The 27,700-nt window shown below is 28.4% G+C and overlaps 2 protein-coding genes and 1 pseudogene across 3 annotated transcripts; all 3 read left to right on the forward strand.

The window, feature by feature from the left end:
- The first annotated feature begins 203 nt into the window (after window positions 1-203).
- LOC110651200 (oxoglutarate-dependent flavonoid 7-O-demethylase 1-like) lies at window positions 204-2,003 on the forward strand. The gene is made up of 4 exons (XM_021806460.2): window positions 204-536; window positions 640-887; window positions 993-1,317; window positions 1,409-2,003. The coding sequence occupies exons 1-4, from the start codon at window positions 288-290 to the stop codon at window positions 1,676-1,678; spliced, it is 1,092 nt and encodes a 363-aa protein (XP_021662152.1). The 5' UTR covers window positions 204-287; the 3' UTR covers window positions 1,679-2,003.
- Window positions 2,004-14,418: 12,415 nt separating this feature from the next.
- On the forward strand, window positions 14,419-15,633 carry LOC110651199 (oxoglutarate-dependent flavonoid 7-O-demethylase 1-like; annotated as a pseudogene).
- Window positions 15,634-23,719: 8,086 nt separating this feature from the next.
- On the forward strand, window positions 23,720-27,160 carry LOC110671282 (protein SRG1). Of its 2 annotated transcripts, none has more exons than XM_021833701.2 (5): window positions 23,720-23,793; window positions 24,843-25,100; window positions 25,222-25,469; window positions 26,281-26,605; window positions 26,686-27,160. In XM_021833701.2, exons 2-5 carry the CDS (start codon window positions 24,852-24,854, stop codon window positions 26,950-26,952), a joined length of 1,089 nt encoding a protein of 362 aa, XP_021689393.2. In that variant the 5' UTR covers window positions 23,720-23,793; window positions 24,843-24,851; the 3' UTR covers window positions 26,953-27,160. The 2 variants fall into 2 exon arrangements, with proteins under 2 accessions (XP_021689393.2, XP_057992577.1); XM_058136594.1 differs by having other exon boundaries at window positions 23,728-23,793; window positions 24,850-25,100.
- The last annotated feature ends 540 nt before the right edge of the window (window positions 27,161-27,700 follow it).

Consider the following 27,700-nt stretch of genomic DNA (forward strand, 5'->3'; position numbering starts at 1 on the left):
TAATTTTATATTATAACTGTATATTGTGGTAGATGGTGGGATCCACTACAATCAATTGTTATAATAAAACTGATGTATATACATTGGTTTTGTTGTGTAATTTTTTCCCGTGCCCATTCTTGCCGTCGATGGCCATGAAAACGACAAGTGTAAAAGAGATGGAGACAAAGAATTCATTGTATAAAAGGGGCAGCTACTTGAAGCTTATTCATCGTCACTACAAAAGCATCAATTAGCTGCTCTTACAGGAGGGATTACTTATCTCTAGCTATTCTAGCTCAAAAGCTATGGCTCAGTCCAAGATAACGAAACTTGGGAGCTCACTTCCAGTGCCAAGCGTTCAGGAGTTGGCAAGGGAGTCACTGAACAAAGTCCCATCACAATATGTGCGTCCTGATCTTGAGCCTCCAGTCGCATCCAAGGCTGCTTTGCATGAAGTACCGGTGATCGATATGCAGAAGTTACTATCTGGAGAACACATGGATTTAGAGCTGGACAAGTTTCACCATGCATGCAAAGAATGGGGTTTTTTTCAGGTATATTCTTGCGCATATAATTTAACTTATAGTTCTTTAATTAATTTTCTGCTCTGGTGCCCATGCGTCCCCCTTTTCACAAATTATGCTGATATTTTTATAGTTGATTAACCATGGAGCGAACAAGTCACTGATAGAGAAAATGAAGACAGAGCTTCAAGGACTCTTCAATCTACCAATGGAGGAGAAGCAGAAGCTATGGCAGAAACCAGGAAATATGGAGGGATTTGGGCAGCATTTTGTTGTGTCTGAGGATCAGAAGCTTGATTGGGCAGATCTTTTCTTCTTGAACATGCTTCCAATCCATATGAGGAAACCGCATTTGTTCTCTGCACTCCCCACGTCGTTCAGGTGCCTCTATTAATTACGGAACTTGCTTGCTGTTTTAATTATTTAAGTAGATTTTGTAATCCTTCTAGCAACGGAATATCGATACGTATTGTTTTTTGCCTGCAGAGAGGCTGTGGAAAATTACTCAGCAGAATTAAGAAATCTGGCTATGACAATCCTTGAACATATGGCAAGAGCTCTTCGTATGGACTTTAACGAAATAAAAGAGAACTACGAAGAAGGATGGCAATCAATGAGAATGAACTACTACCCTCCATGTCCACAACCAGACCTTGTCATTGGCCTCAACCCTCATTCTGATGCTGGTGGCCTCACCATCCTTCTCCAAGTCAATGAAATGGAAGGTCTCCAAATTAGAAAAGATGGAGTGTGGATTCCTGTTAAACCCCTGCCAGATGCTTTTGTCATCAACATTGGAGACAGCTTGGAGGTAATGTTTATTTCAAAAAAAAATTAATATAAGTATTAAATTTTAGGATGCTGATCGAGGTTATATCCAAAATAATGCTTGGTTTTTGTAGATAATGACCAATGGAATATACCCTAGCATTGAGCACAGGGCAACAGTTAACTCCTCCAAAGAAAGGCTTTCCATTGCCACATTTTACAGCCCCAGATTAGATGGGACCATAGGACCAGCACCAAGCCTTGTTACTCCAGAGACTCCAGCAAAGTTTAAAACAATGACTTCTGCAGATTACTACAAGGGTTATTTTGCTCGTGAACTCCGTGGAAAATCGTATCTTGAGGTGATAAGGATTCAACAGGATGAAGAACTCAAAAGTAAATGAGTCCTGGACTATACGAGTCTAAAATGAAATAATTAAGCTTCAAAAACCCTACAAATATGCTAAAATAAGTTTCTTGAGAGTATTAATAGAAGTGTACTGTATGACTCTGGAACTCATAACTTAATTAGTAGTATATTAAGCCAATAAGCATTGGCAATTATAAATAAAAGAAAAATGTATTGAAGAAATAATTTGTCAATAAGATCTAGCTAGCTAGCTACTGTTTTCGATTTTTACATTTTAAATAACTTCTATGTATGAGATACAGTATATCTTATCTTCCTAGTGCGGAGTCAATATATATACTTCAAGACTTGAACTATGATATTCCTCTTTTATTTACTTATTTGTTCGTTATAAATGCCATTTTTTACTATTTTCTTTTTCTTTTTTATTTTGTATAAGCCAAATTTTTTTATTAAATAGTAATTCAGGAAAAGAACTTAATAAAATGAGTCATGTTCTAAACTTTGATCTTCAAATTAAAACTCAGACTTAAGAGAAAAAACTTCCATTTTTGAGGTTAATATATAACTTCCTTTTTTCAATTAAGTCAATAAACATTGACAAATATTTCACTAATTAGGTCATTTCTGAGTAATTTAAGTTATTTTAATTTTGGAATTTCTTTAATTAATTAAAACATCATAAATCATAAAATTTTAATTAAAGAAATCTGGCCAGGAGAATCCCTTGAACAACTGGCCAAAGCTTTTCGCATGGACTTTATCGAAATAAAAGAGAAGTACGAAGGAGGATGTCAGTCAATGGGAATGACCTACCACCCTCCAGGTCCATAGCCAGACCTTGTCATCGGTCTCAGCCCCCACTCTGATGGTGGTGGTCTCACCTTCCTTCTCCAAGTCCATGAAATGCAAGGCCTCCAAGATAAAAAAAAAAAAAAAAAAAGGTGGCAAGTGGATTCCGACAAGGTTCATACCAATATAACATAGTTATCATTATCTGCAACGCTGCTGTAATTAATAGTATCAGCCAAGGCTTATCATGTATTATTTATACCTGTATTTACATGTGTTTCTATCAGTACAATTGCAACCTTTGGTTCGCATAACTGATGCTTTTGTCATCAACATTGGAGACAGCTTGGAGGTAATACATATTTATTTCAAAAACCAATTAATAAGTATTAAATTGTAAGATACAAACAATTAATAAACATTAACCTTTTGATATATACCAGGGCATTTAGCACAGGGCAACAATTAACTCGACCAAAAAAAAGGCTTTCAATCTATACATTTGGCAACCCTAGATTAAATGGAGACACACGACCAGCACCAAGCCTTGTTAATTCAGAAACTCCAACCTGTTCGGAGGTCAACCCCTGCTTCTCTTATTTATATCAATATTTAGAAGTTAAAAGAGTGAGTTATGAAAAGTAGAGAGCATTTTAATCAAGATCGTAACACTTTTTTTTATATTTAATAATTAATCTAACAGTTATTTTTATCGAAAACCTTTACTTTAAATCACTATATAAATAAATAACAACTAACAATTAATATATAATAGCTAATAGTTAATAAAACAATTAATATTGTTGAATATGTGTAAAGTAGTGGCTGTCACAGACTAAAAAATAAATATATATATATAAAATCTCTTATATTATAATATGGAAATACTTATTTTATTCATAATTATTTATACAATTTTTTATTACATATATAAATTCTTGTTAATCAATCAAACAAAGAGAAAAAGAAATTACTAAAAATAAAATTTCATTTTCAAACATTAATTGTTAATGATAATAAAAATCATCAATCATATTTTTTTATTAAATTAATAATTAAATATTTGACTTATTATATTATAAATTTTAATTTATAACATTCTAAACCTGATAGTCTTCTCTAAAAGTTTTCAAAATAGTAAAGAGAACTCATAGTTTCTTTATTTTGTAACTTTCATGTATATCTCCCTCACCGACTATACATAGCGAACGTTGACAAAGATGGTGACGGGTACGTAAGATACTTCTAGAGCTGCATCAAATAATAAAAATCTACTTTTATTTAAAAGTTAATAAAATATTATTATTATTATTATTCATAAAATTTAACTCAATAATATTAAAAATTAAAATTCTCTCCAAAACTGATAAAATTTAAATTTAGATTTTAATTATATCTAATATATTAAAAAAATATTATCATACAATGAGCCTTGATCAGTAATATTAAAATAGTTTTTAAAATTAAGAACTTTTAAATTCAAATATCAATTAAAATTAATTATATTAAAATTGGAAAAATAATTGTTATCATAAATATCTGAATACGTATGTGACTTTAATTAAGCATCCAAAGACTTTTATATTTACTAAAATTAAGCTTCCAAAGACTTGAAAATGGAGCAAAAATTATCGTCATCAAACCCATTATTCTTCCCTATAGTCTTACATATATCGGATTACATTCGTTCAATCCTCACGAGTGAAAATATTTTCCTTTTCATTTTTTTCTTATAGGCCACGTATGAGCATATATATAATTTTGTTGACATCTACTGTTTGAATATATAATTTCGTTGACAGCTACTGTTTGAATTTCATTCTCAATAAAATTAATTTCTTCTCTCAGAGGTCAATGACTTACATAATACATATATGAATAAAATCTACTTTTAAAGAGAATAGTCACTGATCAGCAATTGTCCGCCACAATTCGCTGTAAATTAATTGTTGCCAAAAATTCAATATGAGTTTTATACGAAGTTTCAAATTTCCTATAAAACATAATTAATTTTTCAGCAAAAGAAAAATTTTTGAAATTATGATTTATGACATTTGTAACATAAAATTGAGCAGTTCTTAATTTGATGTAAATTTCTAGAATTTAAATTTTAATTATATTTTCTATATTATGAAATAAATATACACCAAATATACGTGTATGATGATAATTATGACTGAATTTTAAGACGAAAATTTTGATTTGGAAAAGGAAATGCATCGATTTTAATTCCTTTTCTTATTTACGAGCAATTAGTTCTGAATTTTATTGATTGAAAAGCCAGGGTACTAATTATTTTAAAAATTTAAAATAATTATTTTTACCTTATTATTTTAAATTTATCCTAAATGTATCAGCTCTCTACATGATATCATAACTTATAGTATTTTCCATTAAATTATTTTTATTAGCCAAACAAAATATTTCTAAATTTATAAATTTCAAATTCTAAATTTTAAATTAAACATTTAAAATTTAAATCCTAGAATCCAAGTGAATTTGGGACAAAATCTTCTATTCATATAAGAATAAAGTCAGAGTTCATTTAAGAATGAGTTGAACTTTTTAATTAAATTTTATATCTAAATTCATATGTTCATTATATATATATTTAAATTAATTCTGTTTATATTTCGATATAAATATTTAATTTAATGATCATTAAATTTATTCACATATAAAGTCGGGTTTATATTAAATAAAATATAATAAAAAACATTATACATATCTTCTTTTTCTACGATAAGATATCATATACTATTGAATAGACCAACTGTTTGATTTATTGGTGATAATAATATTGAAAAAAAAAGTTTTCATGCTTTGAAATTTGAAGTTTGAACCTATCGAGATTTGTAATTATTTGTCTTTTGAATACTTATTTCTTTAATTTATGGCGTTGAATAAAAAAAAGAAATTTTTTTATTAATGACTATTTTAAAATTACATTAAATATATAAAAGGTACATCTTTTTCGTCAATATCAAATGCTTTTAAAAATATTTATACTAAAATTAAAAAAAATAATTAAATTATCTCATTATTATATAAAAAAATTAATAATTAACTAAAATACTTTTGTAGTACCCTTGAAATCTAAAAATTTGATAAGGAACAGATAAATGTATTAAAAATAATAATAAATGAGAATAAAGTTGATAAAAATAATTAATACTTTCTTAATTTTGTAGGATAGTAAATAAAATTAGACAAAAACATTATTTTAAAAATATTTGAAGCTCTGAGTTAGATCAAGGTTAAAGAGTGGAATAAGGTTGATTTCAAGATCAATTTTCAGCTTTTAGTTCAAGCTATGCAGATATAAAACAAATTTCTTTTACTGTAGTGCTCTTGTAGATGATTATATGCAGAGCATCTAGTTTAGTAACTTGCTTTTTATTAAGAAGTTAAGAATCAGGCATCTCATTCAATTGCTAGAGCTACAGTTGTGTGTCCTAATGAGATTGAATAGGGTTACATATCCCTTTCTTTCATTGACGGTGTATTTCGTTTTGATAATATTGCTCTAAAATATCATCATCTTTAAGTTAAAAAAAAAAAGAATATAAACAATAATTGAAATGGGAGAGAGAAAGTACTTATGTAACGCGCTCACCGTAGGTAATTCGTACATTTTACTGTTCCGATAACTAATGTCTGTTCGGACAGTCAAAATGTCTAGAACTACACCTAAACTATAGTGAGGAGGCATAAATTGAAGAAATAAATGTTAAGAAAATATAAGAAAAATTTAGAGAAAAATAAATCAAAGTTTAAAGGATTTATAAATTGGTACAAAAATAATAAAAATAACCCGATATGCATTATGAAGGGTATTTTGGTCATTTCACCATCAGAAGTGAATTTTGACCCAAATGTCAAATAAAAAATTTAGAGAATAAAATAATTAACATAAATTAAAATTTATGAAATAAATTAGGAAAAAAATGAGAAAGAAAAGAAAAGAAAAGAAAAGAAAAGCTTATGGCATTTAAAAGAATTAAAGTACACAAAAATAAATTAATATATAAGAGAATAGAGACAAAAGCCACCAACCACAAGCTGGTGTATTCTAAGAACCGGGAAGAGCATGATGAACACCTGAGAGTAGTACTACAGACACTGCGGGAAAAGCAGTTGTATGCCAAGTTATCCAAGTGCAACTTCCAGTTGGATGAGATATCCTTTCTTGGACACATTGTGTCAGCAGATGGAATTAGGGTAGATCTAAGGAAGATTGAAGCAATAGTTGAATGGAAGCTCCCCAGAAATGTAACAAAAGTCAGAAGCTTTTTGGGGTTAGCTGGATACTACAGGAGATTTGTGAAGGGATTTTCCCTTATAGCAGCCCCACTGACTAAGTTACTACATAAGAATGTAAAGTTTGACTGGAATGATAAATGTCAAACTAGCTTTGAGAAGCTGAAGGCTATGCTTACAGAAGCTCCAGTGTTGACACAGCCAGAGTCAGAGAAAGACTATGTAATTTATAGTGATGCCTCTCACAATGGGCTTGGGTGTGTTCTGATGCAGGAAGGGAAAGTGGTTGCCTATGCTTCTAGACAGCTAATGCCACATGAAAAGAACTACCCAACTCATGATCTGGAATTGGCGGCAATAATATTTACATTAAAGATATGGAGGCATTACCTATATGGTGAGAAGTGTTACATCTACACTGATCACAAGAGTCTAAAGTACTTGCCAACTCAGAAGGAACTTAATATGAGACAGAGGAGATGGATTGAATTACTTAAAGACTATGACTGTGTAATTGACTACCATCCTGGAAAAGCAAACATAGTGGCTGACGCCCTAAGCAGGAAGTCCATGATGGCTTTGAGAGCATTGAATGCTCGGTTTTCTTTAGCACAGGATGGGGTAGTTTTGGCTGAGTTATGTGTAAAGCCAAGTTTGTCACAGCAAATACAAGAAGCACAATTAAGGGATGAAAAGTTGCTAACTGTTATGGGCAAAACTCAAGAGGGGAAGGAGACTGATTATGAGTTGAAAGGAAATGGGTGCCTGTACTATAAAGGCAGAATATGTGTACCAAGAGATGAGGAACTAAAGAAGAATATCTTGAAAAAGGCGCACAATAGCTTCCATGCTATACACCCAGGAAGCACCAAGATGTACCAAGACCTGAAAACACATTATTGGTAACCTGGAATAAAGAAAGAGATTGGTGATTTTGTGACTAGATGTTTGACATGCCAGCAAGTTAAGGCTGAGCATCAGGTTCCATCAGGGTTATTGCAACCTATATTCATACCAGAGTGGAAATGGGACCGCATCACTATGGATTTTGTAACTGGGCTACCATTAACATAAAGGAAGCATGATACTATATGGGTAATTGTGGATAGATTGACAAAGTCAGCTCATTTCCTACCAGTTAGAATCGACTACTTATTAGAGAGATTAGCAGAAATTTACATAGATGAGATAGTCCGGCTACATGGAGTGCCAACATCGATCATATTTGATCAAGACTCGAGATTTACTTTGAGGTTTTGGAAGAGGCTACAGGAGTCTTTAGGCACTCGACTACATTTTAGTACGGCTTTTCATCCACAGACGGATGGACAATCAGAATGGGTGATTCAGGTATTGGAGGATATGTTGAGAAGCTGCATCATTGATTTTGAAGGAAGTTGGGAGAAGTATCCTCCATTGGTAGAGTTTGCTTACAACAACAGTTACTAAGCCAGCATAAAAATGGCTCCATATGAAGCATTGTATGGGAGGAGATGTAGGACTCCCTTATGCTGGACAGAAATGGGTGAGGAGAAAGTAGTGGGCCTAGATTTAGTAAGACGGACAGAGGAAAAAGTGAAACTCATCAGAGACAATTTGAAAGTCACCTCGGACAGACAGAAGTCATATGCCGACCTGAGGAGAAAGGATATAGAGTATGAGGTTGGCGATAAGGTTTTTCTTAAGGTATCACCTTGGAAGAAATTGTTGAGATTCGGTAAGAAGGGTAAGTTGAGCCCTAGGTTTATTGGTCCATACGATGTCATTGAGCGTGTGGGTCCAGTAGCCTACAGGCTAGTTTTACCACCTGAGCTGGATAAGATCCACAGTGTATTCCATGTGTCGATGCTCAGGAGATACAGATCAGATCCTTCACATGTCATTTCAGTAGAGGAGATAATTATGCAACCTGATTTGACATATGAAGAAGAACCAGTTAGAATCTTAGCACGGGAAGTGAAAGAACTCAGAAACAAGAGGATCCCGCTAGTGAAAGTCTTGTGGAGACACCACAACACGGAAGAAGCGACATGGGAGAGCGAGGAGACGATGAGGCAGCAGTTCCCTCAGCTCTTCACATTAGATAAATTTCGAGAAGGAAATTTTTATTAGAAGGGAAGAATTGTAACGCCCTCACTGTAAGTAGTCCGTACATTTTACTGTTCCGACAACTAATGTCTGTTCGGACAGTCAAAATGTCTGGAACTACACCTAAACTACAGTAAGGAGGCATAAATTGAAGAAATAAATGTTAAAAAAATATAAGAAAAATTTAGAGAAAAATAAATCAAAGTTTAAAGGATTTATAAATTGGTACAAAAATAATAAAAATAACCCGATATGCATTATGAAGAGCATTTTGATCATTTCACTCTCAGAGGTAAATTTTGACCCAAATGTCAAATTAAAAATTTAGAGAATAAAATAATTAACATAAATTAAAATTTATGAAATAAATTAGGAAAAGAATGAGAAAGAAAAGAAAAGAAAAGAAAAGAAAAGCTTATGGCATTTAAAAGAATTAAAGTACACAAAAATAAATAAATATATAAGACAATAGAGACAAAAGCTACCAACCACAAGCTTTTTCTCCACCTCTTCTCTCTCTCTTTCTCTCCCATGGCCGGCACACACTTTCCCCCCATCTTTTCACCATTTTTGTTAAGCTTCCAAGCTTGATTTCTTAAGCTTAATCCACTCAAAACCCATAGCCCACTTCACAAAAAATACCCCCCATATCTTAAGGAAGCTATAGATACCAAAAAGAAGCAAGGAAAGTGAAGTTTAATAAGTTACAAAAAAAGGTTAGTGCTCAAAACTCTTAATCTCTTCTTTAAGCATAAAAATCATGCTAAACCAAGTGAAGATTTACATGAAATTAAAAAGAAAAATTTGGGAAAGAAACCCTTGAATTCAGCAACCCTAGAGGAACCATGAAAATGATAGATTTTGTTGGTTTTAGTTTAGTGAGGGAAGTTAATTAACAAGGTATTATATGTGAGAATTGATTTCATGGTTATATATATGAATTTGATGTTTGAAATTAGAGTTGTACACTTGAAATTGAGGATTCTATGAAATTTTTGAATTTGAACTAATTGTGTTGAGATTGATGATAATAGAAGTGACATGTATGCTTATTTGGAATTTGGAGAAGGAGGAGATTGAATTTTGGGAGTGTTAAATTTTCTGCAGGTTGGGACTCAATGAGTCCAGTGTGTTTGTTAAACCCTAATTGACAATGTGTGACTCCAATTGGTATAAGGCCAATTGGAGGTGTTTTGGGACATCCAAACCTTCATTTTCAAGAAGAAACCCTGCCCAAATTTTGTCAAAATCATGTCCAATTCTCTGCCCAAACCCGGATGACCAAACATTACTAACCCAGAAAATGACCAAATGAATAGTACAGGTTCATTTGGTCATAAATCTCTCTATACTGGTCCAAATAACCTAAAATTTCATCAATGGAAAGCTTAGACATAGGGCTACACTTTTCATGAAGACCACTTGATCCAGTTTTGCCTTTAGCCAATTCAAATTGTTAACATAAGTTGGGTCACTAAAACTGCCAACCCATAAACATGTTCATTTGGTCATAACTCTCTCTATACTGGTCCAAATGACCTAAAATTTCATCAATGGAAAACTTAGACATAGGGCTACACTTTTCATTGAGACCACTTGACCCAGTTTTGCCTTTAACCAAATCAAATTATTAGCACAAGTTTAGTCACTAAAACTGTCAACCCAGAAATTGTCCAAAATATTGTTCTTTTGGTATTTTGACCATAACTTGAGTTCTATAACCCCAAATTCAGTGATTCAAAAACTAAAATTCAAGTTTAAACATAGAGGAGCAATTGTTATGAAGGAAGTGTGACTAAATAGACATCCTAACCTAGTCAAATTCCTAAATAAAGATAACACATCAACATGAATCTAAAGAAAGGTTCATGGGAATAATGCTATATATGATAATTAAAATACTCATAAGGAAAATTAAATATTAAAAATGATATGAATATGTAAATTAGGACTAATGTCCTATTAATATGAAATTAATAGTACCAATGAACAGTACTAAAAAATAGCAACAGTAAATAGTGCTAAATTAATTAAAAATGTTTAATTGCCCATAGTATACCTAGAATTATTTATTTAGTTTGGATAAATTGGTATACTAATTAGGGACTACAGATAGCAGTACTGCCTACCGAGAAAATCATGAACTGACAATATATGTCTGGTATGATTATTCTACAGGCTATATGCCTACTTACTGGCCATTATGCCTACTTTATTTCTGACTTTACAAGCTCCGATAAATGTCTCGTGCCCGATACCGGTCTCGTGCTCGACAGACGATAATCTTTGGATAGACATATGACTGTCTAACCAGTATACACCCATGTATCCAGCTTTTATAATTTGTTATGGGTTTCTTGGGCACTGAAAAAAAATTAATTAAGACTTAAAATATAATAAGTAATCATAAAAGATCCCGATAATGTTAATTGTTTCCAAAGAGCAATAAAAAAGTAAAAGACTCAGAAATTATGAGTTGTAGATATTATTTCAAATTGTTAAATTATTGTTATTATAAATTATGCACCACTAAGTGCTATACTTAGCGCGTTGATTTCCCATCGCGTAGGTATTGGAGATCGACCCCAAGAAAGCAAAGCAGAAGCACTGAGTGCATTGACAGAGCTCCACGATCCGCATCGCCCGTAGTTACCTCATTGGTTTTTGTATTTTGGTAAGGCCCATGCATAGACTAGTATTTTGGTTCATTATGTTTAGTGATGATATAATTACTAGTTTATGATGTATTTCATTTTGGACTTGAAATTAAACTTGAGATTGAAATGAAAACTTGTAATTTATTATCTATGAGTTTCCATATGAATGCAATAGATGATAGTTCATTTTGAGATCTCATAAATAGTTGTGAATAATATGATAAAAGAGAATATGATATGGAAAAATATGAGATGACTATGAATATGTTAACAGGTGATATTGGAACCCTGCTAATAAAACAGAGGAGTATCTGTCCGGATCTCCACAGAAATAAGATATAAAAAAAAAAATTCTACACATAAATTACCTGTTTTAAATGACATTAAAATTTATAATAGACATGACAAGACAATATAGGGTGCTTCGGCACCGAATATGGCACTCATCGCTCGGCTACACTGTAGACTGGTGAGGGGCGTCACAACTTAAATGTATGAGTCCAATCTAATAAAATGAATGAATTTTAATTTTAAAAAAATTGTACTGCACAACAAATAAAAATTTTAAATATCCATTTTATGAGTTCTTCCCGGACACCACTAAGATATTATTCCATTATATATTTACAACCTTTAGAATTATTAATTAATATTTGTTTGCCTTCAATTAATTAATAAATTTATATTTATGGGTGTACAATAATTAGCCATTTGGTAATTATCATCATCAATGTGTTCGACTTTGGTATGTATAAATCTTCTTAAAAATTTATATTATATAGCCTTTACAAATTAGCTCATAGAAAAAAGCCATTTAACCTCTTAAAAAATCACCAAGTAACATATTAAAAGACTTCATTTGATATAATCTAAAAAAATCATAAAAATAATATATCAATTAATTTATCAAGTTATTTCAAAATTTAAAATTAAATAGCACACATCTTTTTACCATTTATTAAACATAAAGTGACATTAGTTGCTACTGAAAATATAAAATATTATTTTAAATGTTATATTTTTATAAAAAATATTTAGAAAAAATATTTAATAATTATTTTAAAAATGAAATTTTAATTTGGTTTTAATAAGTATATAATTATTTAAAGTTTTAATATAAATTTAGATTATATTTAATATAATTAATTAAAAATTCTAACGTGAACAAATTTTTAATACAATTTTAACATTACAAAATATATGAAATAAATATTAAATTATATTATTAAAATAAAAAAAATATTATGTCTAACACGCGGATAAAACTGGCTGGTTATATAAATTGACAACGATAAAATCAAGTAATTAATTGAAGTACAAATAAATTTTGTAGAAAACTTTCCATACACCAAGCCTGTTCTTTGCTACATCATGCTCTCGTAAATTTGCTCAGATGATAGGTAGAGGTAAGTAATAAAAATTTGAAATTAAAATAAAGTAAAAAAAAAAAATCCCAGAATTGCTAAGTCACCTTTGACTTACAATATCATGTGGAATTAAGGTAAGTGAATAAGCCTGAAATTAACAAAGTCAGCAGAGATAATGTTGCATATTCTTCAAACCTCCATGTATATATATATATATATATATATATATATATATATATATATATATATATATATATATATATATATATATATATATATATATATATATATATATATATATATATATATATATATATTGACTTGATCTTTTTAAAATCCCATTGCTTCTTTTTGTTGGTTAAAGAAATTAAATTAAAAAAGAAATGGATGTAGTTTTGGGATAGATTGCATGTTATGAGATGCATAAATACGCAACATTTTTTGCCATGGAAAGTGACTCAATACCAGCAATTACCATTAGTTAATTAACCAAAACTGGTTTACGTCTCCAAATATGTTTCTTGTTAGGGTTAAAACAATTTGTATAAATTGAGTCACTCTCATCTCACACCAACTACATCTTCTCACAACATTTACGAAAGTCTATTATTTACTAATGATTTTTTTATTTAATTTATTAATACTGTAGTCATTTATTAATAATTAATTACTTTAAATACTTTATATTTAAATATTTGTTAATTAAAAATTATGGGTGTCGTGACCAATTATTTTAGTTAGTGATTTTCTTTTTTTTTTTTTTTTCAAAATATGTTTTAGAGTCATAGCCATCTTGATCACACACACAAGATATATGTACAATTCTAATAATCACTGATCATAGCTTATTTCAAGATATTAGTTCAAGGGATCACTTAGCTAGAGGGGACAAAAAGAAATAAGGTATTTACTGAAAATTGTCGTCACTAGTCAAATTAATTAAATTTAATTAGTATCTTTATGCCATTCAAAAATATAAGAAGTTGAGAATTCTGGATTTGAATTCCTCCATGCATCAAATAGTAATTAATTTATAAGCGTAAGCTAAAGGGAATTGCTTTATACCCTTCATAACTAAGACCATGGAAATGCAATTTGTGATAAAATTCTTTCAAATATTTCAACCTATTCACACCTTGTGATAAAGAAAGTCTTAAATTCAAATATATTTTTGGAAATAAATAAATTCAAATTTATTAATCAAGCCTACTCTATCCTAAAAACTAATTCAATTGGATAATAACACACTTCTTTATGTCTAAGCATGAACATTTGGAGTGTAAAGTTTTCATGCAAACACATGCCCAATATCATGTAAAGAAAATGGATCGATTTTAACTCTATTCAAAATTTAGTTTAAGGGAGGAGGTTTATCAAATCTTATTTTCGGCATAAACACCCTATCTTAACTAATATGAATCAATAAATTAGGCTATTTAAGAAATTTTTATTTAGTAAAACTGATGTATATATCAACGATTTTATTATAACTGTTGATTATGGTGAGACCTATCACAATTAATGGTTATAATGAAACTGTTGTACATACATCCGTTTCTATATATAATTTTTCCAGTCTAAGATAATTGTCTTGCCCATTCTTACCCTCGATGGCCATGAAAACGACAAGTGTTAAAGAGATGGAGACAAAGAAGTCATCGCATAAAATGGGTTTCTTTCAGGTAAATTCTTGCGCATATAATTTAATTTATGGTTCTTTAATTAATTTTTGACTCTGGTGCCCATGCATCCCTCTTTTCACAAATTATGCTGATGTTTTTATAGTTGATTAAACATGGAGCGAACAAGTCATTGATAGAGAAAATGAAGACAGAGCTTCAAGGACTCTTCAATCTACCAATGGAGGAGAAGAAGAAGAAGCTATGGCAGAAACCAGGAAATATGGAGGGATTTGGGCAGCATTTTGTTGTGTCTGAGGATCAGATGCTTCATTGGGCAGATCTTTTCTTCTTGAACATGCTTCCAATCCATATGAGGAAATCCCATTTGTTCTCTGCACTTCCTACGTCGTTCAGGTGCCTCTACTAATTAAGGAACTTGCTTGCTGTTTTAATTATTTAAGTAGATTTTGTAATCCTTCCAGTAACGGAATATCGGTATGTACTGTTGTTTTCCTGCAGAGAGGCTGTGGAAGATTACTTAGCAGAACTAAGAGATCTGGCTATGAGAATCCTTGAACAAATGGCAAGAGCTCTTCGTATGGACTTTAACGAAATAAAAGAGAACTAAGAAGAAGGATGGCAATCAATGAGAATGAACTGCTATCCTCCATGTCCACAACCAGACCTTGTCATTGGTCCCAACCCTCACTCTGATGCTGGTGGCCTTGCCATCCCTCTCCAAGTCAATAAAATAGAAGGTCTCCAAATCAGAAAAGATGGAGGGTGGATTCCTGTTAAACCCCTGCCAGATGCTTTTGTCATCAACATTGGAGACAGCTTGGAGGTAATGTTTATTTCAAAAAAGAATTAATACAGTTATTAAATTGTAGGATACTGATCGAGGTTATATCCAAAATAATGCTTGGTTTTTTCAGATAATGACCAATGAAATATACCCTAGCATTGAGCATAGGGCAACAGTTAACTCCTCCAAAGAAAGGCTTTCCATTGCTACATTTTACAGCCCCAGATTAGATGGGACCGTAGGACCAGCACCAAGCCTTATTTCTCCAGAGACTCCAGCAAAGTTTAAAACAATGACTTCTGCAGATTACTACAAGGGTTATTTTGCTCGAACTCCGTGGAAAATCGTATCTTGAGGTGATAAGGATTCAGCAGGATGAAGAACTCAAAACTAAATGAGTCCTGAACTATACAATTATAAAATGAAATAATTAAGCTTCAAAAACCCTACAAGTATGCTAAAATAAGTTTCTTGAGGGTATTAATAGAAGTGTACTGTATGACTCTTGAACTCATCTTAATAATAGTATATTATGCCAATAAGCATTGGCAATTATAAATAAAAGAAAATTGTATTGAAGAAATAATTTGTAAATAAGATATAGCTAGCTAGCTGGCTACTGTTTTCGGTTTTTATATTTTAAATAACTTTTATATATGAGATACAGTATACATTATCTTCCTAATGCAGAGTCAATATATATACTTCAAAACTTGAACCATGATATTCCTCTTTTATTTATTTATTTGTTCGTTATAAATGCTGTTTTATAAGCTAATTTTTTTTATTAAACATTAATTCAGGGAAAGAGCTTAATAAAATAAGTCATATACTAAACTTTGATCATCAAATTAAAACTCAGACTTAAGTGAAAAAACTTCCATTTTTGAGGTTAATATATAACAATTTTTTTTATCAATTAACATTGACAAATATTTCATTAATTAGGTCATTTCTGAGTAATTTAAGTTATTTTAATTTTGGAATTTCTTTAATTAAAACATCAAAAATCATAAAATTTCTATCAATACAATTGCAACCTTTGATTCGCATGTCTGATGCTTTTGTCATCAACACTGGAGACAGCTTGGAGGTAATGCATATTTATTTCAAAAACAAATTAATAACTATTAAATTGTAAGATGCAAACAATTAATAAACATTAACCTTTTTATATATACCAGGGCATTTAGCACAGGGCAACAATTAACTCGACCAAAAATAAGGTTTTCAATCGCTACATTTAGCAACCCTAGATTAAATGGAGTTTCTGAATTAACAAGGCAACAGCTTTTAGGTAGGTTTAATCCCTACTTCTCTTATTTATATTAATATTTAAAAGTTAAAAGAGTGATTCATAAAAAAAGTAGAGAGCATTTTAATCAGAATTATAATACTTTTTTTTTACAATTAATCTAATAATTATTTTTATTAAAAAATTTTACTTTAAATCATTATATAAATAAATAACTATTAACAGTTAATATTTAACCATTAATAGTTAATAAAACAGCTAATACTGCTGAATATGTCCAAAGCAGTGGCTGTTGCAGACTACAAAATGAATATATATATATTATTTATAATTATTTATAAAAAATTTTATTAAATTAATAATTAAATATTTGACTTATTATATCATAAATTTTAATTTATAACATTCTAAACCTGATAGTCTTCTTTAAAAATTTTCAAAATAGTAAATAGAACTCATAGTTTCTTTATTTTGTAACTTTCATATATATCTCCCTCACCTTACCATACATAAGCGAATGTTGACAAAGATGGTGACGGTTACGTAAGATACTTCTAGAGCTGCATCAAATAATAAAAATCTATTTTTATTTAAAGAATAAATTATTATTATTTTTATTATTATTATAATTATTCGTAAAATCTAACTCAATAATATTAAAAATTAAAATTATCTCTAAAATTGTAAAATTTTTAGTTTAACTCTTATCAATTGTATTAAAAAAATCATAAAATAAGCTTTGATCAATGATATTAAAGTAATTTTTTAAAATTAAGAAGTTTTAAAATTAAATTAATTATATTAAAATTAAAAAAATTATTATCATAAATATCTGAAATACGTATGTGACTTTGATTAAGCATCCAAAGACTTTTATATTTAATAAAATTAAGCTTCCAAAGACTTGAAAATGGAGCAAATATTATTGTCATCAAACCCATTATTCTTCCCTATAGTCTTACATATATCGGATTACATTCGTTCAATCCTCACGAGTGAAAATATTTTCCTTTTCATTTTTTTCTTATAGGCCACGCATGAGTATATATATAATTTTGTTGACATCTACTGTTTGAATTTCATTCTCAATAAAATTAATTTCTTCTCGCAGAGGTCAATGACTTACATAATATATATATATATATATATATATATATATATATATATATATATATATATATATATATATATATATATATATATATATATATATATATATATATGAATAAATTTTACTTTTAAAGAGAATAGTCACTGCTCAGCAATTTTCCGCCACAATTCACTGTAAATTAATTGTTGCCAAAAATTCAATATGAAATTTATACGAGGTTTCAAATCTCCTTTAAAAAAATTATTAATTTTCAGCAAAAGAAAAATTTTTGAAATTATAATTAATGACATTTGTAACGTAAAATTGAGCAGTTCTTTGATGTAATTTTCTAGAATTTAAATTTTAATTACATTTTCTATACTATGAAAAAAAATATTCACCAAATATACGTGTATGATGATAATTATGACTGAATTTTAAGACGAAAATTTTTATTTGGAAAAGTAAATGTATCGATTTTAATTCCTTTTCTTATTTACGAGCAATTAGTTCTGAATTTTATTGATGGAAAAGCCAGGGTATTAATTAGAGGAATCATTGGAAAAAAGATTTATCCTTATCATTAAATATACTATTTGTATATTTAAATAAAAATAAATTTAAATTTGATATAAATCTCATGTATTTATGATAAATTTAAAAATTAAAGATTTAAAATAATTATTTTACTTTATTATTTTAAATCTATCATAAATATATCAGCTCTACATGATATCACAATTTTTAATATTTTTTATTAAAATTATTTTTATTAGGCAAACAACATATTTTTAAATTTATAAATTTCAAATTTTAAATTAAACATTCAAAATTTAAATCCTAAAATCCAAGTAAATTTTAGACAAAATCTTAATAAAGTCGAGTTCATATAAGAATAAGTTAAACTTTTTTATTAAATTTTATATCTAAATTCATGTACTTATTATATATATTTAAATTAATTCTATTTGTATCTCGATATAAATATTTAATTCAAAGATTATTAAATTTATTCTTATATAAAATTGAGTTTATATTAAGTAAAATATAAATATAATAAAAAAACATTATATATATATATATATATTCCTTTTCTACAATAAGATATTATATATACTCTTGAATGGATCAACAGTTTGATTTATTGGTGATGATAATGTTAAAAAAAAAAAATTTCATGCTTTGAAATTGAAGTTTGAACCTACCGAGATTTGTGATTATTTGTCTTTTGAATACTTATTTCTTTAATTTATGACATTGAATAAAAAAAAGGAAAAATTTTTATTAATGAAAATTTTAAAATTACGTTAAATATATGAAAAATATACATTTTTCGTCAATTTGAAATGTTTTTTAAAATTTTTATGTTAAAATTAAGAAAATAATTAAATTACCTCATTTTTATAAAAAAAATAATAATCGATTAAAATACTTTTGTAGTACTTGAAATCTAAAATATTGATAAGGAAGAGATAAATATATTGAAAATAATAATAAATAAAAGTAAAATAAAAAAAATAATTAATACTTATTTTTTTTAAATAGCAAATAAAATTAGATAAAAATATTTATTTAAAAATATTTAAAGCACTGAGTTGAATCAAGGTTAAAGGGTGGAATAAGGTTGATTTTGAGATCAATTCCCAACTTTTAGTTCAAGCTATGTAGATATAGAAAAAAGATTTCTCTTACTATAATGCTCTTATAGATGATTTTCGTTTTCTGGTGCAGACTATCCAGTTTAATAACTTACTTTTTATTACGAAGTTAAGGACCAGACAACTCATTCGATTGCTAAAGCTACAGTTGTGCGTGGTAATGAGATTGAATGGGGTTATATGTCCCCTCCTTTCATTGATGATGTACTAAGTTTTGATAATATTGCTCAATAATATCATCATTTTTTAATTTAAAAATGAAAAGAATGAATTTTAATTTTCAAAAAAATTGTACTGCCCAATAGATAAGAATTTCAAATATCCATTTGAGGAGTTCTTGCTGGATGCCACGAAGGTATATTCCATTATATATTTACAACCTTTAGAATTATTAATTAATAATTGTTTGCCTTCAATTAATTAATAACTTTATATTTAAGGGTATGCAATAATTAGCCATTTGGTAATTATCATCATCAATGTGTTCGACTTTTGCATGTACAAATCTTCATCTCTACACGGTTGATTTTGATTAATATTTTATTTCATTTCATAAGTCAAACAAAATCTTAATTAAACTAAGAAAAATATTTTAAAAAATTGATCTTAAAATTATTTTGCGATATTAATCAATTTTCTTATATTTTTTAGAAAAATATGAAAAATAAAAAGTTGAGTTGTAGTATGCTCCTAATAAGATTTGGCTACGAAGAAAGAATATCAATTATGGTTTTATTAATTCCTCTCAATATAATTTACACACAGGGGAGAGCCATCAAAAATGAAAAATATGTAGAAAATATTACGTATAATGTGAAAGAAATTTTAGGGATTTCGAGAGATTTGTACAATATTTTAGTTTAGGAAGGTTCACTTATATTCTTTTTATTCACTTTCATCAGTATTTTTTAAAAATTATTTTGAGAAATCAAGTAATATTAATTGTTTTATTTCAATTTTACTTATATCTTTACTAAACACAATAATTACTTATATAATTTCCTAAAATTTATCTTAACATCTCTCTTAATTAGATAGGATAAAAGGTAATTTAATTAAGTAATTTAATTATTTCTTTAATTACCATTCAAAAACCCTAAATGACATATAAAAGTGAACAGAAAAAGTTAGACTATATGTATAGGATTCCATTCGTTCAATCCGCATGAGTGAAAATATTTTCCTTTTCATTTTTTTCTTATAGGCCACGTATGAGTATATATATAATTTTGTTGACATCTGCTGTTTGAATATATAATTTTGTTGACATCTACTGTTTGAATTTCATTCTCAATAAAATTAATTTCTCCTCTCAGAGGTCAATGACTTACATAATATATATATATATATATGAATAAAATTTACTTTTAAAGAGAATAGTCACTGTTCAGCAATTTCCGCCACAATTCGCTGTAAATTAATTGTTGCCAAAAATTCAATATGAATTTTATACGAAGATTCAAATTTCCTATAAAACATAATTAATTTTTCAGCAAAAGAAAAATTTTTTAAATTATGATTAATGACATTTGTAACATAAAATTGAGCAGTTCTTAATTTGATGTAAATTTCTAGAATTTAAATTTTAATTATATTTTCTATATTGTGAAATAAATATTCACCAAATATACGTGTATGATGATAATTATGACTGAATTTTAAGACGAAAATTTTGATTTGGAAAAGGAAATGCATCGATTTTAATTCCTTTTCTTATTTATGAGCAATTAGTGCTGAATTTTATTGATGGAAAAGTCAGGGTATTAATTAGAGGAATCATTGGAAAAAGGATTTATCCCTATGAATTTGGATTTAGATTAAATATATTATTTAAATATTTTCAATAAAAATAAATTTAAATTTCATATAAATCTCATTTATTTATAATAAATTTAAAAATTAAAAATCTAAAATAATTATTTTTACCTTATTATTTTAAGTTTATCCTAAGTGTATTAGCTCTACATATATCACCACTTCTAGTATTTTTTATTACAATTATTTTTATTAGCCAAATAAAATATTTTTAAATTTATAAATTTTAAATTAAACATTTGAAATTTAAATCCTAGAATCCAAGTGAATTTTGGACAAAATCCTCTATTTGTATAAGAATAAAGTCATAGTTCTTTTAAGAATAAGTTAAACTTTTAAATTGAATTTTATATCTAAATTCATGTATTTATTATATATATTTAAATTAATTCTATTTATATCTCGATATAAATATTTAATTCAAATATCATTAAATTTGTTTTCATATAAAATCGTATTTATGTTAAGTAAAATATAATAAAAATTATTGTTTATATCTGCCTTTTCTACAATAAGATATCATATACTCTTGAATGAATCAACTATTTGATTTATCGGTGATAATAATGTTTGAAAAAAAAATTTCATGCTTTGAAATTTGTAGTTTGAACTTATCGAGATTTGTTATTATTTGTCTTTTGAATATTTATTTCTTTAATTTATGGTGTTGAATAAAAAAAAGAAATTTTTATTAATGGCAATTTTAAAATTACATTAAATATATGAAAAATACACCTTTTCCGTCAATTTCAAATGTTTTTTAAAATTTTTATATTGAAATTAAAAAATAATTAAATTACCTTATTTTTATAAAAAGAAAATTAATAATTAATTAAAGTACTATTGTAGTATTTAAAATTTAAAAAATTGATAAGGAACAAATAAATGTATTGGAAATAATAATAAATAAGAGTAAAGTTGATAAAATAATTAATACTTTTTTAATTTATTAAGATAATAAATAAAATTAGATAAAAATATTATTTTAAAAATATTTAAAGCACTGAATTGGATAAGATTAAAGGGTGGAATAAGGTTAATTTGAGTATCAATTCCCAGCTTTTAGTTTAAGTTATGCAGATATAGAACGAATTTTTCTTACTGATACTCTTTGACGTAGAGTATTATATTTAGTAACTTACTTTTTATTAAGAAATCAAGAACCAAACAACTCATTTAATTACTTGAGCTACAATTCTACGTTCTAACGAGATTGAATAGAGTTACATATACCTTTCTTTCATTGATGATGTATTTTGTTTTGATAATATTGTTCAATAAAATCATCATCTTTTAGTCTTATAAAAAAAAAATAATTAAAATGGGACAGAGAAAGTACTTAAATGTATTACGCTAATCTGATGAAACGAATGAATTTTAATTTTCAAAAAATTTTACTGCTTAACAGATAAGAATTTCAAATATCCATTTAAGGGTTACCACTAAGCTATTATTCCATTATATATTTATAACCTTTAGACTTATTAATTAATAATTGTTTGCCTTCAATTAATTAATAATGTTATATCTATGGGTATACAATAATTAGCCATTTGGTAATAATCATCATCAATGTGTTCGACTTTTGCATGTATAAATTTTCACCTCTAAACGGTTGATTTTGATTTCTATTTTATTTCATTTCATAAACCAAACAAAATCTTAATTCAACTAAGAAAAAAATTTAAATAAATTGATCTTAAAATTATTTTGCGATATTAATCAATTTTCTTATATCTTTTAGAAAAATATGAAAAATAAAAATTTTGTAGTATACTCCTAATAAGATTTGACTACGAAGAAAGAATATCAATTATGGTTTTATTAATTCATCTCAATACAATTTACACATAGGGGAGAGTCATTAAAAATGAAAAATATGTACAGAATATTATGTATTATGTGTAAGAAATTTTAGGGATATCGAGAGGTTTATACAAAATATCTATCGATACTCTTTTTGCTCACTTTTATTTGTTATTTTTTAAACGTTTTTTTGAGAAAATTAATTAAGTAATATTAATTATTGTATCTCAATTTTACTCTCATCTCTATCAAACATAATAATTATTTATACAATTCTGTCAAGTTTATCTTAATATCTCCCTCTTAATTAGGTGTAATAAAAAGTAATTTAGTTAAATTAAAGAGTATTTTATTATAATTTAAGTAATTTAATTGTTTTCTTAATCACCGTGAAAAAACTCTAAATGGCATATAAAAGTGGACGGAAAGAATATCTTTTATTTTTTAAGGATGTTTAATACAAGATTAATAATTAGTAATTATTATTCTTGTACCTTTTAATTAAAAATTAAATATTAATTTTGGAGAATAAGTTAATATATATATTTTTTTTAAATTAAAATTTATCAAAAGTAATAGTTTTTTAACTTCCTCCCAAACACAAGTGCAGATGACATGGTACACGAACGATAATTATTATATGTTTGAATTTTGAAGATAAGATAGTAAAGAGGGTGATTTAAGAAGGGAGAAATTAATTATATTGGCCATTAAACAGTGACGAAAGCTAGAATGACCATGGAATGGAAATAATGGAGAAATACATTTTTCAAGCATTTAATTTTCGCATTAAAAAAATGAAGTCAGCATTCGTAATCCTTATCTATATAAAGAGAGAAGTGGTAACAAACAGAAAGCTCACAGCTGCAGAGCACCTGAGACACACAGGAGGGGCAGAGAAAGAAATTAAGGAAAGCACACAGACCTTGTTAAGGTATACTAAGTTCAAGATTGCTTTGCTTAATTATTTTATGGTTTTGAATCAATTGGTTTCTGTTTTTTTTTTTTTTTTAATTTTTTTTATACTTCAAATCAAAAGAAAAGCTCAATTAGACTGCTGGAGCTTTCAAGGCAGTGCATGGGAGGGCTTCTCTGTCTCTCTCTCTAGAGAGCTTGGTAGGTTTACATTTTGGCTTGAAGCTAGCTTGGGATAGGGATGGGTTGGTTTGAAATAGGTTTATTTTGGAGATTTGTTAGGAGGTATAAAACAACTTAATCACTTATATAAGTTTGTATTATAAATAAATTAAAATATAATAGGTATAGAATTTTCTCCAAATTTAATTGTTATATGATAACTGATTGTGTATATTTAAGGAGAGAATATTGAGAATTCTATATATGTGTAAGTTTGATAGACATAGTTGAACGTTTTAAGCTATGTTTTTTCTGATTCTTGATTTAGTAATAAAATTATAACTTATAAAAAAAAAAAGATGTTACTACTTACAGTAATCTTTCTCCTATATTGGGAATTTGTAGGACATTCTTAGTTTGAAAGATCAAATATTTATTGATAAACCGGTAACAACACAAAAATTATATAATAATCATAATCGTCATATAAAACTTTCACTATTATCCTTAGTTGCAATTTATATGTTTTTAATTTTTTGGGTAAGTGAAGTTTGATGTTCTCCATGTGGTAGCTGCCAAACAAAACCAATCAAAAGGTCTTGTGCTGGAATCATCAGAACTCAATAAACATATATACATCAATATTAAAAGAAATTTCTACCCTACAAATGGGGTGTGTGTGTATATATATATATCCGCCCATGAGCCAATTCAGTCAAAATTTATATAAAATTAAGACGATGTAAAGTTTTTGCATAACTTAATTAATTTGAGTGAATGCCCAATTTCAAAATGAAATTAATTTAATATTTGAAAATTCTGTGTTCTTGTGAATGTTATATATATAGTAATTGATTTGGTCAAGTGAAAGTAATCTTGCATTTGCAATTCTGCATATATATTTAGTAAGCAGTTATGGAGTCAAAATCAATGCTAGGGTCGACCTCTCTGCTGGTGCCTTCAGTAAAGGAGATAGTGAAGGAACAAATCGTTGCAATTCCACCAAGATATGTGTGCCGTGATCATGATAATTCTCCAGTAGCCAAAACCAATTCTTTACCTCAAATGCCAGTCATTGACCTGGGGAAGTTATTTTCTCAAGAATTTGAAGATTTGGAGCTGGAAAAGTTGGATCAAGCCTGTAAAGAGTGGGGTTTCTTCCAGGTATATTAAATGTATATTGAAGTAATTAAGATATATAACGTCAAGAAACAAAAGTTTAACTCAAAGAAAATATTAAGGATTGAATATAATTTGATTTCCAAATATATGTAATTTGTTGCAGTTGGTGAATCATGGAGTGAGCACTGAGCTATTGGAGAAAGTGAAGTTGGAGACTCAAGAGTTCTTCAATCTCCCAATGGAAGAGAAGACAAAATTTTGGCAAAAACCAGGAGAAGTGGAAGGATTTGGACAGCACTTTGTTGGGTCTGAAGAACAGAAGCTTGAATGGGCAGACCTTTTCTACATTATTACTCTTCCAACACATAGGCGAAAACCTCATTTGTTCTCCAATTTCCCTCCCGCGTTCAGGTTCTCTCCCTTCCTAATAATACATAAGGGTATATTGGTCTCCCTAATTTTACAAAATTAACTATTTAATTCCTATTTTTTTAAAATATAATTAAAATATTTTTATATTCCATAAAATTAAACTCTTTAATCATTATACTAAAATATATGTTAATCAACTTGTTTTAATCTTAATTATTTATACTGTTTAGTCTATGTAATTTTTATATATCCACACTGTTTAATACCTATAATTTTAACTATCTATACTAATTAGTCCCTTTTATCAAAACAAATTAACTAATGTTTTTTAACAGAAATCTAACAAAATTATTAAGGAATTTAATTTTTCAAAATACAGAAACCTTTTAATTGAGTTTTAAAAAAAGAGATTAAGTAATTATTTTTGACAAACTACAAATATGTGATTGCAGTTTATCCTATAAAATTAAAGCCCTAAGCCGTATAAGATTGATCATTAACTAATGTTCAAGTCTTATAAATAAGTTATATTATTTTCTTGTATAAAATATAATAGCTATATGGATGCTTATAAAAGAAGTTGTTATATAGATGTGTAATCTTAATATAATTGGTTGAAATCTATTAGAGATTCAAGAGGTCAAAATGTCTAAGGGAATTATTACGTGAAAGAAAACGCTAACGAGCTTAATGCCACATCTAATCTCAAACTTGAAGTCAATAAATTTATAAGTCCTCACTATTTATACATATTTTACTCATCTCATCTCTTTGTAATCAGATTTTAAAGGGCTATTTGGTTACATAAGTAATCGATTACCATTTACCAACTTGATTTGCATTGGTGTAGGGATGCCCTCGAAGCTTATTCAGAAGAACTGCAAAAGATTGCCAAGAAACTCTTTAACCTGGTGGCAAAAGCTGTAGGAATGAAACCTGATGAAATGAGAGATTTAACTGAAGAAGGGTGGCAGGCAATGAGAATGAACTACTATCCCCCATGTCCAGAACCGGACCTTGTGATTGGCCTGAGGCCCCATTCTGATGCAACTGGCCTCACCATCGTACTCCAGCTCAACGAAGTTGAAGGGCTTCAGATACATAAAGATGGGATGTGGATTCCTGTCAAGCCAATTCCCAATGCTTTTATCATCAACATTGGAGACATGTTGGAGGTGCATATATATACATATTCCTGATTTTCTTGAATTTATCAGTACTTTCAAATTATTTATACATATGTTTTGTTTGGCAGATTGTGACCAATGGAATTTACCGCAGCATAGAGCATAGGGCAACTATTAGCTCGACTAAAGAGAGGCTTTCCATCGCCACATTCCACAACCCAAAATTTGATGGAGAATTGTGTGCTGCACCCAGCCTTATTACCCCTGAAACTCCACCAGTATTTAAGAGCATTAGCGTTGCAGACTATTTCAAGGGTTATCTTTCTCGCGAACTCCATGGAAAATCTTTCATCGATGTCTTGAGGATTCCTAATCATCAAGCCAAAAGCAACTGAATCACAAATGCTTCGTGGGACCTACCAAATCCAATAAAGGTTTTGCCAATTTGGTGAAATGCAGTCGTAGATCCACGTGCCTAGCTACTGCTTTATCAAATAAATAAAATATTGTGCAGCCAAAATATAAGTCTCTTAATTATAAATAAAAAAATAATAATGTATTTGATTTTATCTTTAATAAAAAAATTACTAATTAAATTCTATACTTTCATATTTCTTAATTATACTCTACCATCAATAAATCCGTTAATTGCTTTTGTTTTATTCATGTAATTGCTTATGTTTTTCATTTTACACTTAGTTCAGTTTATGAATTAGTATGGGTTATAAATGAAAAAAACTGAAAATATAAATTTTATATTTTTAATAATTTTTCCTTTTAAAACAATTCTAATATTTCCAGGCATTAGTGATTATCAATTTAGATGCTCTCTCCCAGTGGCTTATGTTCATGAGGTAGGAGCCACTAAACACAATCCCACTAGGCATCGAGATATGTAAGACCTGATCGAGACCCTCCTTTCATATCTGATACGCGTCCACCTCTTTTAGTCCCTGTCTTCCGCCTGCAAAAGTTGCTTTCTGAAGAAATTGTGGATCCTGAGTTGGACAAGTTTCATTCTGCTTGCAGACAATAGGGTTTCTTCCAGGCATTAGTGATGATAAATTACGCTCTCCAAGAGGCATGTGTTCATTAGATGACTAAGAAGCCACTAACCCCAGTCCCATCAGGCATCAAGTTTCA

Source organism: Hevea brasiliensis, chromosome 15, assembly GCF_030052815.1.
Source record: "Hevea brasiliensis isolate MT/VB/25A 57/8 chromosome 15, ASM3005281v1, whole genome shotgun sequence".
NCBI lineage: Eukaryota > Viridiplantae > Streptophyta > Magnoliopsida > Malpighiales > Euphorbiaceae > Hevea > Hevea brasiliensis.

Excerpts from the sequence above, each read along its gene's own strand:
- LOC110651200 (XM_021806460.2), top strand. The coding sequence starts at position 288 with ATGGCTCAGTCCAAGATAACGAAACTTGGGAGCTCACTTCCAGTGCCA. Across the intron at positions 537-639 it reads AAGAATGGGGTTTTTTTCAG|TTGATTAACCATGGAGCGAA; the intron begins GTATATTCTTGC and ends ATATTTTTATAG. Across the intron at positions 1,318-1,408 it reads ACATTGGAGACAGCTTGGAG|ATAATGACCAATGGAATATA; the intron begins GTAATGTTTATT and ends TGGTTTTTGTAG.
- LOC110671282 (XM_021833701.2), top strand. The coding sequence starts at position 24,852 with ATGGAGTCAAAATCAATGCTAGGGTCGACCTCTCTGCTGGTGCCTTCA. Across the intron at positions 25,101-25,221 it reads AAGAGTGGGGTTTCTTCCAG|TTGGTGAATCATGGAGTGAG; the intron begins GTATATTAAATG and ends AATTTGTTGCAG. Across the intron at positions 25,470-26,280 it reads AATTTCCCTCCCGCGTTCAG|GGATGCCCTCGAAGCTTATT; the intron begins GTTCTCTCCCTT and ends GCATTGGTGTAG.